The sequence below is a fragment of the Elaeis guineensis genome, chromosome 4 (assembly GCF_000442705.2).
Source record: "Elaeis guineensis isolate ETL-2024a chromosome 4, EG11, whole genome shotgun sequence".
Taxonomy (NCBI): domain Eukaryota; kingdom Viridiplantae; phylum Streptophyta; class Magnoliopsida; order Arecales; family Arecaceae; genus Elaeis; species Elaeis guineensis.
In genome coordinates, this window is record NC_025996.2 from 137,859,097 (window position 1) to 137,871,860 (window position 12,764).

Sequence of the window (12,764 nt, forward strand, 5' to 3'; positions counted from 1 at the left end):
GAGTTGACTCGCCGACAACGCCCGTACCACTTGCGGGGCCAATGCCCAGACGCCGTTGTTTATTATTAATAGATTAAACACCATTCTGGTTTTATAGAAAATTTTAGTTTCCACATGGGGGAACTCCCTTCGCTCGAGAACAGTAACCAACCAGCCTGAAGCCGCGTGAGGGATTCCTTTCTTGTGATCCTCCAACCAGCTCTTTTATCCCAAAAAAATTTCTACGTGCCACCGACAACGCACCCATTTGTGCCCCGAAACGAAGGGCCCACGAGGCCCGACAGCGGCAACTCTTTTACGCTGGGTACGTAGAATCGTATACAAAAGAAATCGGAACATATATCTATGTACATCATCAACACTCAGACGGCAAAACTTAGTTTTTTATATATATATATATACTGTATATAATAATAAAGAAATATTTCAATAAATATTTTTCTTGATCTTAGGGGGGAAAAAGGGTCTACCGTACCAAGACTCCGGTACCTTTCCTTCTCCTACGGCTTCGGGAGAGGGAGGGGCGAGTGCCAGCTGGAAACTCCCGAGGGAGGGACGGAGGTAAACATCTGGTTCCAATATAAAATGCTGCGATTAGTTTGAGATCCTCTGATATAAGCGCTCCGACCTCCGTTCTCGCTCTCCCCATTCCCCATCCTCTCCCTCATCGTTGTTTGGTAGAAGGGGTAGAGAGAGAGGGAGAGAGCAGGGAGCGAATAGAGACGGAGAGGAAGAGAGCGATCTTGGGGGTACTTTCTTTCTTCTAGAGTACCACTGATACTGCTGTTCTGCGCTTCTTTTATCGTCCCGTTCTCGTTTTTTCTCTACTTATTCTCTCCTAGATCTGGTTGCGATCCAGTTAGGGCTGGAGTTTTAGAGCAGGGAACCCTGATTGATTGGAGATTCGTCATCTTTTTTTTTTCCCCCTCTTTTGATGGATTTATTAGGTTCAGTGATCGATTTCGAGTTGTCTTGCAGAACCGTTCCTGGAATTTGTGGTGTTTTGTCGGTGTAACAGGGAGTTCGTTGGATCATAAGCAATTGAATTATCGGGATGCATTTGAGAATTGTGTCTGCAGGATTTTTTAAATCGACTTGGGGTTTTAGGACTGGGTTTTGAGTTCGAATGGGTTTTATAAGCCTTTTCTCGAATTGGATTTTTCTGTTTTTTGAGTCTAATTCGTGATGGAATGAGAGATTCGGGCAATCGGACGGGAATTTCTTGTTTATTGGATTTTTTTTTTTTTTGATGTGTTTACTTCGTTTTAGTGTTATTTCTACTGGGTTGGTGGAATTTTGATTGGGAATTGGAATTTTATAGGCTCTGTCTGTCTCTCTCTCTTGGAGTTTTATATCATGAACAGAGTAGACTTTTCTATTTAATTTGACCGATCTTTTAGGTTTGCTTTGCCCTGAATCATTCCGCTTTTAATTTTTAATCATTTAAATTGGTGAGCTTTGGTTTGAAGTTTTTTGATTTGACTAGTGTCTTTGACGTTGGATCCATCCATCTCCTCTCTGATCTGGGGAAGTTGTTATACCTGTAGAGTTTCCTGTTGCTTCCTTATCTATATTGTTTCTTTCTTAGTTTGGTGAGTTGCAGTGTTATTGACTGTTAGTTCATTTTATGTTTGGTCTTACTTACGTGTCATAACATCTATGATTTTTTTTCAAAATTGTCGGGGCGCAGATTAAGAAAAAGGACAATTAAATTCAGTGTCTATTTTTATTGGATTTTTTTTTGCCCCAAGTCGGATCCCCGAGTCTTAGATTCACCTGTGCGGTAATTAGATCTACTGTTATTGGATCTCAGTTCTGCTATGGGGTGATCAGATCCATCCATGAGTGTATATTTGACGTTTTCTTTCACATAAAAGATTTCACTAGTTCTTTCATTATCCTAATTACTCAGAAGGCAATCCCTCCCCGAGAAAAAAGGGAGAATAATCTAACTTGAGTGTCGAACTTTTAGATTTTTTGCACAATGGCAAGTACTCTTTTAATTGATAGATCTAGCTCATGTGATCTTGAATCTCATGTAGAGAATAGTTGCAAGAACATATTAATGAGCTCTTTGTTTGGGATTGCCTTTCCAGATCTGGGCTCTTCATTTTTATAAATGTCTTGTCTCTCTGGCTGAATGTGCTTGTTTCTTGTGCTGTAGTAAGAGGATATATTTCTATAAGTTTATGGCATTTTATTTACTTTTGACACAGATATGAAAGTTGTGTGCTTGTTTAATTACTTTCTATTATGGATATTAAAATATTTAAGTGTCGAGTTTAACAATTAATCAACTACCTAGGTTGTTTTGACAACATTATGATTTGTAAGCCAGAGTTATGCTCGAGCTTGTTTAGGTAGGTTATGTGCTCGTGCCTAAGGTGCAGTGTTTACGTGGTAATATGTTAAAACTATTCCTTATCAATTCATTCCTCTTGGTTTTGTTGTTATGGATTTGGATTTGCATGCACTATGTTTGGCTTATCTTTACCCTTCTTTTCTTGCATTTTAAGGAGAAAATGTTTGTTTGTGAAGTTCTGTACATAATTTTATTCATGAACTTCATACTCAGTCAATATTTTCCCTAATTATTGTTGTGTTTAAAAGGTATTTTGTGTTCCTTAGATGCCTCCGCTGAACGTAACAATTTGCCTTATAGATCATAATCCTTCCCATCCTGTCCTTGTCTGTTTTGTTCTATTTAATTGGGCCTAGATGACTTTTAGTTTTTGGAAGCATTTCATGTTGATGACAAGACTTTGCCGCATGTACCAATGATCCAGTTTATTTGCATTTGTATTTTTAACTGGAAGTGGTCCAGGCTTTTGGTTCTGCTTTATAACATTCTAAGATATTTTGCCTTGCTTCCCTGCAGGTTGTTAATTCCAGAACATAAAATGAAGAACAAAGATTCTAAGCCGGCCACTTATCCTGATAAAACTTCCAGGATAGTTCCTGTGACCTTAATGTTTATAGTACTATGTGGATTCTCATTCTATCTTGGGGGCATATTTTGCTCTGAAAAGAACAGGTTTTTTAAGAAGGATGTGACACCAGTGATTCAGTTTCGCAAGGAAACTGCAGTGGCTCCTCTTCAAATTAAGTCTCTTGCATTCCCTGAGTGTAGTAGTGATTATCAAGATTACACGCCATGTACAGACCCTAAGGTATATACAATTTCTGCTTTCCATTGTTTTCTTTGAAAAATAGAAGCTGCAATATAAGGTGATGAGTAAATAAACTAAAAAATTAAGTTTCTAATAAGTACTGCAATGTAGCAAAACTTACCCTTGATGGATATGAACAGAACAATTGGATTGATTAAGACAATCCTAAATAAATGGGAAAGGGTTGTTGGCTGTAAATTATTCAGTGCAGAGACTTTTATGCTTCTTAAAATATGAATCTCTCATGTGAAATTACTCTTTTAAGAGACCAAACTTTTGTATATTTTTAATCTATAAGGTTATATTTCCAAGCAAAATTGCATGGAAAACTGATTTTCTTGGAATATCTTATGGTCTAATTGTTTGTTTCATTAGAAAATTAACAAATTTGAAAGCTTACAAATAATTTTCTGGAAAACTTTTCATTTCCCATGGAAAAGTCTTATTTTTCTTTTTCCTGTTCCATGGATTTCCTGATAAAACTTGCCCTAGGATGTTATATAAAGCTTCCGTTTTACGTGCAAACATACCAATGGACTGTTAATCTTGATGCATATGCATGCTGCATCTTTGCATGTAAGCTAAGATAAGAAGCTTTACATGGTGCACTTTCATCCACGTAAATAATCTATATGTGTTGCTGAGATGCATATCCACATTGTTTACTGCAATTATTGGTGCCTATGAAATTTTATTGTGCTAGAAAGAAGGTTGCATATTGTTATTAATTTTTTATCTTGCCTTTTGTGGGGGCAGAGATGGAAGAAATATGGTAATTACAGGCTTAGTTTCATGGAACGCCATTGTCCGCCAATGACTGAAAGGAAAGAATGCTTAGTACCTCCACCTGATGGATACAAGCCACCAATCAGATGGCCAAAGAGCAGAGATGAGTGCTGGTACAGGTACGCCATCATTTATTGATCTTTATTTTCAACTTGTTGATTTGTTTATTTATCTCTTGAATAGTTTATTCCTTAATTTCTTCATATTTGGCTTTGAAAGTGTTAATCTCACTACTTGGTGAAATGATGAGTACGTTGCTCTGTTCATGTACATGGTTCAGAAATGTACCTTATGACTGGATAAACAATCAGAAATCAAATCAACACTGGCTGAGGAAAGAAGGTGAAAAATTTTTCTTCCCTGGCGGAGGCACCATGTTTCCCAATGGAGTTGGTGCCTATGTTGACTCGATGCAAAAACTGATTCCGGGAATGAAAGATGGAACTATCCGGACTGCCATTGATACTGGGTGTGGGGTAAGTTCTGACCGACTAAAAGTTCTCAGTATAAAGTATTCACCATGTTTGTCCAGCCATATTTTGTGCTTTTCAATATCTGCTTGCAACTAATTTGGTTTTTGTTAAGTTAGATGTTATGTTGGAGAGTTGTGTGGGAACAGCAATCAAACCAACACTACAGTCACTTATTTTCTTCCTATATCCCTGTTTTAATATTTTCTAAAATGAATATATATGTATGTATGGTTTTATGTATGTGTATATGTATATATGCCTGGGAATAAACTTCCATGCATCATTTGATTGCCATGGTTTCTTCGAGCTATAAGATTGCATGCTGCTGGCTCCAACTCTACTTGCCCATTGGATTATTCTGTGTATACTATGATTATGAATGCCAATTGTGGTCTTCTTGTATGTGCAAAAGATTCCTTTTCTAAGTATTTAGATAATGGCCATGGTGAGGGTGAGTCCAAGTGCCCATGACCTCCTGGTTTAGTGAGTGGGCACACTTCCCTGAATTGATGAATTCCCAAGCTTCAGTCCAGCTGAATCTACTAGTTTCCTCTGCATATCCCTAATACACCCCCCTTAACAACTCAACACAATCTTTCTAATTCTCTAGTGGTTCATTATTTGTCACTGACGGTAGGAAAATCTTCTCCAAGTAGCTTCTGCTTATATGTCTAAGTAGCTTCGCTGTAGATTCAAAAAGTGAAAGTTGTTTTACAATGTGTATGGTTCAACATGCTTAATATGGGAAGGGAACAGATTCAAGGGAATCAAATATTGCAGAAAGGAAAGATTTTATAATGCCGTTCTTCTAGTAGTGGCAATGAGCAGTTATTGTTTGGGATCCTTGGAATCCAATATTGCAGCAAGGAAAGATTTCATAATGCTATTCTTCTAGTAGAGGCAATGAGCAGTTGTTGTTTGTGATGCTTGGATCAATCATTTAGATATTTCAAACATAGTTTGTTTATGTTGCATGGAATCTTCTAACACTGAAAGCTTTTGGTTCCAATATCTCAGGAGGGCCATTATGTTGTATTTTTGCCAATCGCATTTGTCAAATGTATATTTGGTGTTCAAAATTTAACCATATTGCTCACTTGCTTTAATAGGTTGCAAGTTGGGGAGGTGATTTGTTAGACCGTGGAATTTTAACTGTTTCTCTTGCACCTAGAGATAATCATGAGGCTCAAGTACAGTTTGCCCTTGAACGTGGCATTCCAGCAATTTTAGGCATCATTTCTACTCAACGTCTTCCTTTCCCGTCCAATTCATTTGATATGGCTCACTGCTCCAGATGCCTTATCCCATGGGCAGAATTTGGTAATTTTCCTTCCTCTCATTTCACTTGATCATGAAAGAATGCTTGTCTCTGTACTAAGGAATTTCATATCCCAAAAAGTAATTTAAGCAGGTGTGAGATGTCATGAAAAATTTTCTTAAATGAAAAATACTGCTTATATGCTCGTCATTATGCATCTGAATGGGAAGAAGAATATTCTGTCGACCTCATTGGCTGAAAAGAAAGAAAGTCAAATTTTTGTCAGTTGTTTTGCACATATGATTTCATTTTTTTAAAATGAAAATTTATGTAATGGGTCATTTAAAGCAATTCTTAAACATAATTAAACCTTTTGTTGAGAAAGGTATTCCATTTTATATTTTTTTGGGAGCCTAATATCTGTGCTTCATGCATATAGAAATTATCTTCAACATGCTTAACTTTTCTTTTTTTCAAGTTGGCATGGTCCCATGCTAAGTTTCAATATGATAAAATGCACTTCTCTTCATTTTCCCATGGCCTTTAACTAAAACTATAATCCATGTCCTTGACAATGTTTCAACTTTCTCATAAATACTCCGCCAATATAATTAGTAGGTGCATATTCGTTTTTCTGCTTTTCATTTCTCTTGTTTAGAAGGTACAAATGGATCTTACTTTTGGTACCTGGATAATTTTTATATTGTGCTTGCCATTTTCCATGAAGTAGTTATGCAGTGTCTTTTTATCTTTTTTAATTTACATGTGCATGTTTGGGTGTGTGACAGAGCGAGAGAGGATTTCCAGTTTTAACATCTAAAATGTTTACACTGAAACACCATACTAAATATCAGCCATTATTGTTCAGATGGTATTTACCTGCTAGAAATACACCGGATTCTTCGGCCTGGTGGCTTCTGGGTGCTCTCTGGACCACCTATAAACTACGAAAACCGATGGCGTGGGTGGAACACCACAGTACAAGAACAGAAAGCAGATTTTGATAAATTAAAGAAGTTGCTAGCAAGCATGTGTTTCAAATTGTACAATAAAAAGGATGACATTGCTGTGTGGCAAAAATCTCCTGATAATAGCTGTTATAATCATGGCACTCCAGCATCTTACCCACCAAAATGTGATGACAGCATGGATCCTGATTCGGCATGGTATACTCCACTCCGCTCTTGCATAACTACACCAAGCCAAAACTTCAAGAAATTGGGACTACAATCTACTCCAAAATGGCCTAATCGGCTGCATATAACTCCAGAGCGTGTCTCTATGGTTCCAAGTGGCAGCTCTGGTGGGTTCAAGCACGATGACAATAAATGGAAGGTGAGGGTGAAACACTACAAGACCTTGCTTCCTGCTCTCGGAAGTGATAAAATTCGAAATATCATGGATATGAATACATTGTACGGCGGGTTTGCAGCAGCACTTATCAACTCTCCTGTGTGGGTAATGAACGTTGTTTCTTCTTACGGAGTAAATTCCCTTGGTGTGGTCTATGACAGGGGACTGATTGGCACCTACCATGATTGGTAAGTTGATATGCCATACATATTTACATCACTTATACATGCATATAGACAAATTCATATGTAAAACTATTTCAAATGAAGTTGCATACATATGTAGAACTATTTCAAATGGCTCTGCATTTTTTTTTATGTGCAACAATATTTATTGAAACAATGCATGACACATTTAATTGGTTCTCTGAATCAAGAACAGTAAAAATTCTGATGCATCTATATGTATGCAAGTCTTTAGAAGATCCATATCATCTGATCCGGATGTTGATGGAAAAAAATTCTGAAGATTTTGTTGATACAAGACTCTCTTGGAGTGGCTCCTTTTGGTGCTAGTTAAATCTCTCTCACTCTCTCTCGCTGACTTTGATGGGAATCAAGGGTCACTATAACTCATCATTGGAGGACTAAAAGCGGATTTTTCATAGCCATAGTTGCAATGGTATTCCACTATGAGATATCTTCTGCTTTAAGGTTTCTAGTCCTAGAAGCATAATGTACGGTCACAAATTTTAGTTCATTTTCAGATTTATCTTTGAAGGTTTGTCCTTCTATTAATTTTTTTCATTTGGAGTTAAGTGGCACAATTGGAAAGGAGCAGAATTTATGATAATCTAATTTACTGTAATACATGTATGAACCTCTCCTGGGATTGTTCTGTTAACTAAGTTACTTTTTTAGGCGATTCCAATGTGCAACCACTCTGCGACTATCCTAAATCTGAAACTTCAAAGACTTTTTTTGCTCATAATGCCAACCATCTTTTTCATGACCCTGTCTACCTGGCTCTCAGCTCAACATATTTTATGCTCTCTCATTCAGTGTAGTAAAATTCTTGTAATGATACTTTGATAGCAATGATATTTTATGTAACGATTTTTTTTTGATATTTTATGAAACCTGTCATATTCCATCTATTGCTTCATGCAATTATCATTGAGATTACTCCTACAGAGCAACATGGTCTATCTTTCTAGAAGCCTCCTATCTTTGCATAATTGTACATTTTTCTGCTACAAAATGCGTGCTTGCTCTCATACATCAACCTGTACTATATGCATCAGACATATTCCTTATTTTAACATATGCATGATGCAAATTCTACTTATTTCAATATATGATTCAGTGGTTAATTTTTTTTTAATATTGCTTCTTTAGGTGTGAGGCATTCTCAACTTATCCTCGAACATACGATCTGTTGCATCTTGATGGCTTATTTACTGCAGAAAGCCACAGGTAAGTATTTGAGTCTCATTTATTTTAAAAACCCTTTTCTTAGCACAGCTCATTAATGTAAATGAACGTTGTGTTGTAAAAAGCTCCACTACCCATTCATTTTACAAGCTTGTTAGCAACTTCCAAAATTCATGGATGCAGTTCCCAAGAAAAAAAGCAGAATAAAACATCATGGGTAGGAAGAAATACAATATTGCATGAAAAAGATTTGATATTCCAGTTCCAAATTGGCTATGTTTCAAAATTGCACTGATGGTAAAGCTCTGTTCTCTCTAGAGGGGAACTTTTGTCAGAAGAGAACCCTCTACGTTTTTATGGTAATTTTTTCTGTTAACTTTATAAAAGCACCAAAGGGAAACCTTAAGAAAAACTAAGCAATGGCACCACCAGTGAAGAAACTAGGCAAAGACTCCTTATAGCCACGATGAGAAATGTGGCTATGTGTGATTGATTCAAAGGCAGCGAGAGATTCCCTAATATTGGAAGATGTAAAATCATAAGCTCATTTCATGCTTGGACTTGTGTTCACGAATTTACTAGGGCAAGTTCTATCTTTGTAAAGAAGCGCTATGACAGAAATTGTTCCTAGTACCTGAGGCATGTTAACCAAAGCTGTTCTGCAATAATAATGGTGTCCTAAATTTTGTCACTTAGCACATGGTTCTTAGGATGCATCAAAATAAGCAGCCTTCAATTGTTCTATTTTAATTCTTGTAAGAAAATCCCTGTTAGTTACCATGGTTTCCATTTGTTCTCTCTCATGTTTCCAATTTTTCTTTTTCATATTACATGTATTTACCTAGTTTGACTTTATTATGACACTTAACATGTCCCGATCTTCTGTACCATTCTGGCAGATGTGAGATAAAGTATGTGCTCCTTGAGATGGACAGAATCCTGCGACCAAATGGATATGTTATAATCCGTGAATCTAGCTATTTTATAGATGCAGTAGCAACCATTGCTAAAGGGATGAGATGGAATTGCCAGAAACATGACACTGAATACAATGTAGAGAAAGAGAAGCTGTTAATATGTCAGAAGAAACTTTGGTATCCGAAGAAGAGTCAGCAATAAGGTAGTAAGAGCCAACGAAGGCTTAGCAAAATTCCAAGTAGAACTACACGGTATAGAAAATCTTCAAATTCTTTTTATGGAAATATGCAATTCAGTGCACACTCATTTCATAATTATGAAGATTTCCAGACAGAAGTGTCTGCTTTATTCCCTCAGCTGGCCAAACGCATTGTCTCAGAACACCCACAATAGATTACTGGAATAATAGTCATTAGATTCTGGTTGTCGTATTCTTTATTAAAGGACAACAATGTTATACTTGTAATGTGTTAGGAGTGCAAGGCTCATAATCAATTGTATTTCACATATGTTTTGATAAGTTTTGGGGATATTGGTTGAGGGCAAATAAGTATATCATTAGCAAAGAGCAAAATGTTTGTTCAGACATTATCAGGTGTTTCTGTGTAAACTTGCGGACATTTTCTCGATCTTCTCCTCGGGATTGTGAAATATGAACTTGAAAGCTTTCATTGATTACCACAATGTATGGATCTAAATTTCCTAATTTATGAAAAAAAAGATTGAAATTTGGCCTGTTGGAGTTTGAGACATGCCTAAAGGTGAAGGATTTGGAGAAAGCCATCAGAATGTGGCTCAACCCTATAATTTAGCAAGTTTGTTTGTTTGTCTGTGTGTTTGTCTGTTTATTGTTTGTTTGTTTGGATAATGCTTTTCCTGAAATCACTTTCTAACTCTTGAGCCAAGAAAGAAAGTGGTGAGATCCTATAGGCCTTCTGCCTTATCTCGGGTTCCAGGTCCTAACGTTATATTACATTGAGCTCAATATAGCGTGTCGCTGGAATACCGGCACGACCGCAACCATTGCATCCATGCAACAAGTGGTTGCACCTCGAAAGTCTTAAAAGCAAATTTAGGCTGCTTAAAATAGAGTTTTTTACCCATTTATTATTATTTTTAAAATTATTTATTAAAATAATATTTTTTAAAAAATATTTATCAAACTACTATTCATAAGAAAGTCGCTTTATGGTAGGGTGACTTTAAGTGCCATCTTGATCTCCCTCCACGTCATATAGGAGGATGTGGGGTGATGAGTCAGTCGATAATATCGGTATTTAAGAGGGTGACTTTCAATAGTCGTCTGATGAAAAACGATTTTTATAGTCACCTTATACGAGGGTGATTATATCAGTCATCCTTCTATACGGCGACCGTAAAAATCGTCGTTCCAATCATCGACTTTTAAGGGACTTATCCAAAAAAAATAAAAACCATAGTCGGCCCCCCTCTTCCCTGCAACAAACCAATCGGTCCCCCTCCTCCCGGCGACACTCGGTCTCCCCTCCTCTCTGCGACATTCGGTCCCCCCTCCTCTCTGTACGATCTCTCCCTCTCGGTTCCCTTCTCCCCACGCGATCTCTCCCTCTCAATCCCCCCTCCTCCCCGCGCGAACCCCGTTGCTCCTCTCGGTCCCCGACGCAAATGCCCCGCCTCAGTCCCCTGTGACCGTCCCCTTCCTCCTCTCCGACGGCCCTCCCTCCTCTCGACACAAGAACCCCGGTCTTTTTTTCCTCTCCGACGTACCTCTCCGTACTGCCACCGGTATTCCTCAAAGATAAATTTTTATTTTTTTAATTTTTATAATTTATTATTTTATTTGAATTATAAATTTATTTTTACAATGATTGGATGGTTAGGCCCAAAATTCATGGCCCAACCATTAAATTTATATTTTTTAAAAATTTTGCATTACATGGAATCATAGATCTGCCTTTTGATTAATGCACATACTTTAAAATATCCATACAATTATATTTTTTTTGTACAGATAGGAGAATTATGTATATTGATCAATTGATTGTCCAGTTTGGACTGTTTGAAAATTGTAATTAATTATATAGGTAATTATGGTAATCAATCGATGCACAATAGAGGCCGAAAAAAATTTTGGATAGTATTTTTCTTTAGTTCTCCTCACACATTTTCAACCGTACAGAGAGAACTAAGAGAAAATTCTACCGAAATTTTTTTCGACCCCTATTGCGCATCGATTGATTACTAAAATTATCTATAGAATTAATGCAATTCCTGAATGGGATAGACCCTAACTTTACCTAGTAGACAGTAATATGATGCATTTATTAAAGTCATTTAAAATATTAAGTACTTCCTTCTTAGTGAATATCTGTTTATATGTTCATGCAGTTACTTCTCACAAGAATTTTCAACAAAATTTTTAATAAAATGGATCCAAGTCTTATCACTGTTATCTTCCATTGAAATAGGAGGATCAGTCATAATGCTAACGATGTATATTATAATGGTAAAAGGATTCGGATGACAATGGTGGACCGAAATTCAATATATTTAGAATTTATGTGAGTCTGCTTTGCTGTCACCAGATGGAACCTCAATCACTGTAGAGTTTTCCTATTATGTAGATTTTCGATACATATCGTTAGACAGTATTTGGTTGTACCTATTGAAAATGATCAGAACACTAACATCATCTTGAGCATCCCATCAGAAGGAGATTTTCGAACTGTTGAAATTTTTATTGAGTCGGCAGTGGCAGGAGTTTCGGATGGTGATGAACAGCAAGTTAGTATCTCAGGCTGTATCTGTCCCACTTGTACAATTAGAGATCTATGGTTCTCTATCTGATGCAGCTCCAATGACTGATGAAACTGAATATCAGTACAAAGGTACCTCTATATATACCATTGGTGGACCAGCACTATATGAACACTGAAGCGAAAATTTAGTGTAGGGGCAAAATGGTAATTTTAAAATTTTTTTCAAAATTACTATTTTACAGTGAAATTATTAATTAATCTCATTAATTAATACTAATTAACCCTACACTAGGATCTAAATATGATACAACAGCATGCATTTAAATTTGAAATTCAAATTTGAATCAGTAAACGTTTTACAGTACTGTGTTCAAAACACATCACCTTTTGCGGGTAGTCGATCACCGCAATCTGATCACCGTCGGAGGGCTCTGATCGTCACGTCGCAGCCACCCAACTGTTTGGCCTCTACGGATCGTCCACACGAAGCTCCCGTCTGATCAGCTCCTCACGAATGCTAGTTCGTGATTTCACCCTTTTGATGGCAGATGTTGATCGAACTCCTTCGATCGATGTGTGCCGACTTCTCGGATGCTCCAGATCGTCTGCACAGTTACTTGAGAGGCTGATGGATCTCTCTCTAAAATTTGGTGGACTCACGACACTCGTGGCACACCAATCTCACTTCCCGAACC

General features: G+C 37.1%; 1 protein-coding gene across 2 annotated transcripts; it reads left to right on the forward strand.

Moving 5' to 3' along the window:
• Window positions 1-423: 423 nt before the first annotated feature.
• LOC105042521 (probable methyltransferase PMT21) lies at window positions 424-9,682 on the forward strand. 2 transcript variants are annotated; one of them, XM_010919778.4, is made up of 8 exons: window positions 424-561; window positions 2,879-3,170; window positions 3,927-4,075; window positions 4,237-4,432; window positions 5,539-5,749; window positions 6,556-7,228; window positions 8,378-8,455; window positions 9,313-9,682. In XM_010919778.4, the coding sequence occupies exons 2-8, from the start codon at window positions 2,901-2,903 to the stop codon at window positions 9,530-9,532; spliced, it is 1,797 nt and encodes a 598-aa protein (XP_010918080.1). In that variant the 5' UTR covers window positions 424-561; window positions 2,879-2,900; the 3' UTR covers window positions 9,533-9,682. The 2 variants fall into 2 exon arrangements, with proteins under 2 accessions (XP_010918080.1, XP_010918079.1); XM_010919777.4 differs by having other exon boundaries at window positions 494-749.
• The last annotated feature ends 3,082 nt before the right edge of the window (window positions 9,683-12,764 follow it).

Bases quoted from the DNA above. Each gene is read 5' to 3' on its own strand.
- LOC105042521 (XM_010919778.4), top strand. From the start codon at position 2,901: ATGAAGAACAAAGATTCTAAGCCGGCCACTTATCCTGATAAAACTTCC. The intron at 3,171-3,926 runs GTATATACAATT...TTGTGGGGGCAG, and splicing joins CGCCATGTACAGACCCTAAG to AGATGGAAGAAATATGGTAA. The intron at 7,229-8,377 runs GTAAGTTGATAT...TTGCTTCTTTAG, and splicing joins ATTGGCACCTACCATGATTG to GTGTGAGGCATTCTCAACTT.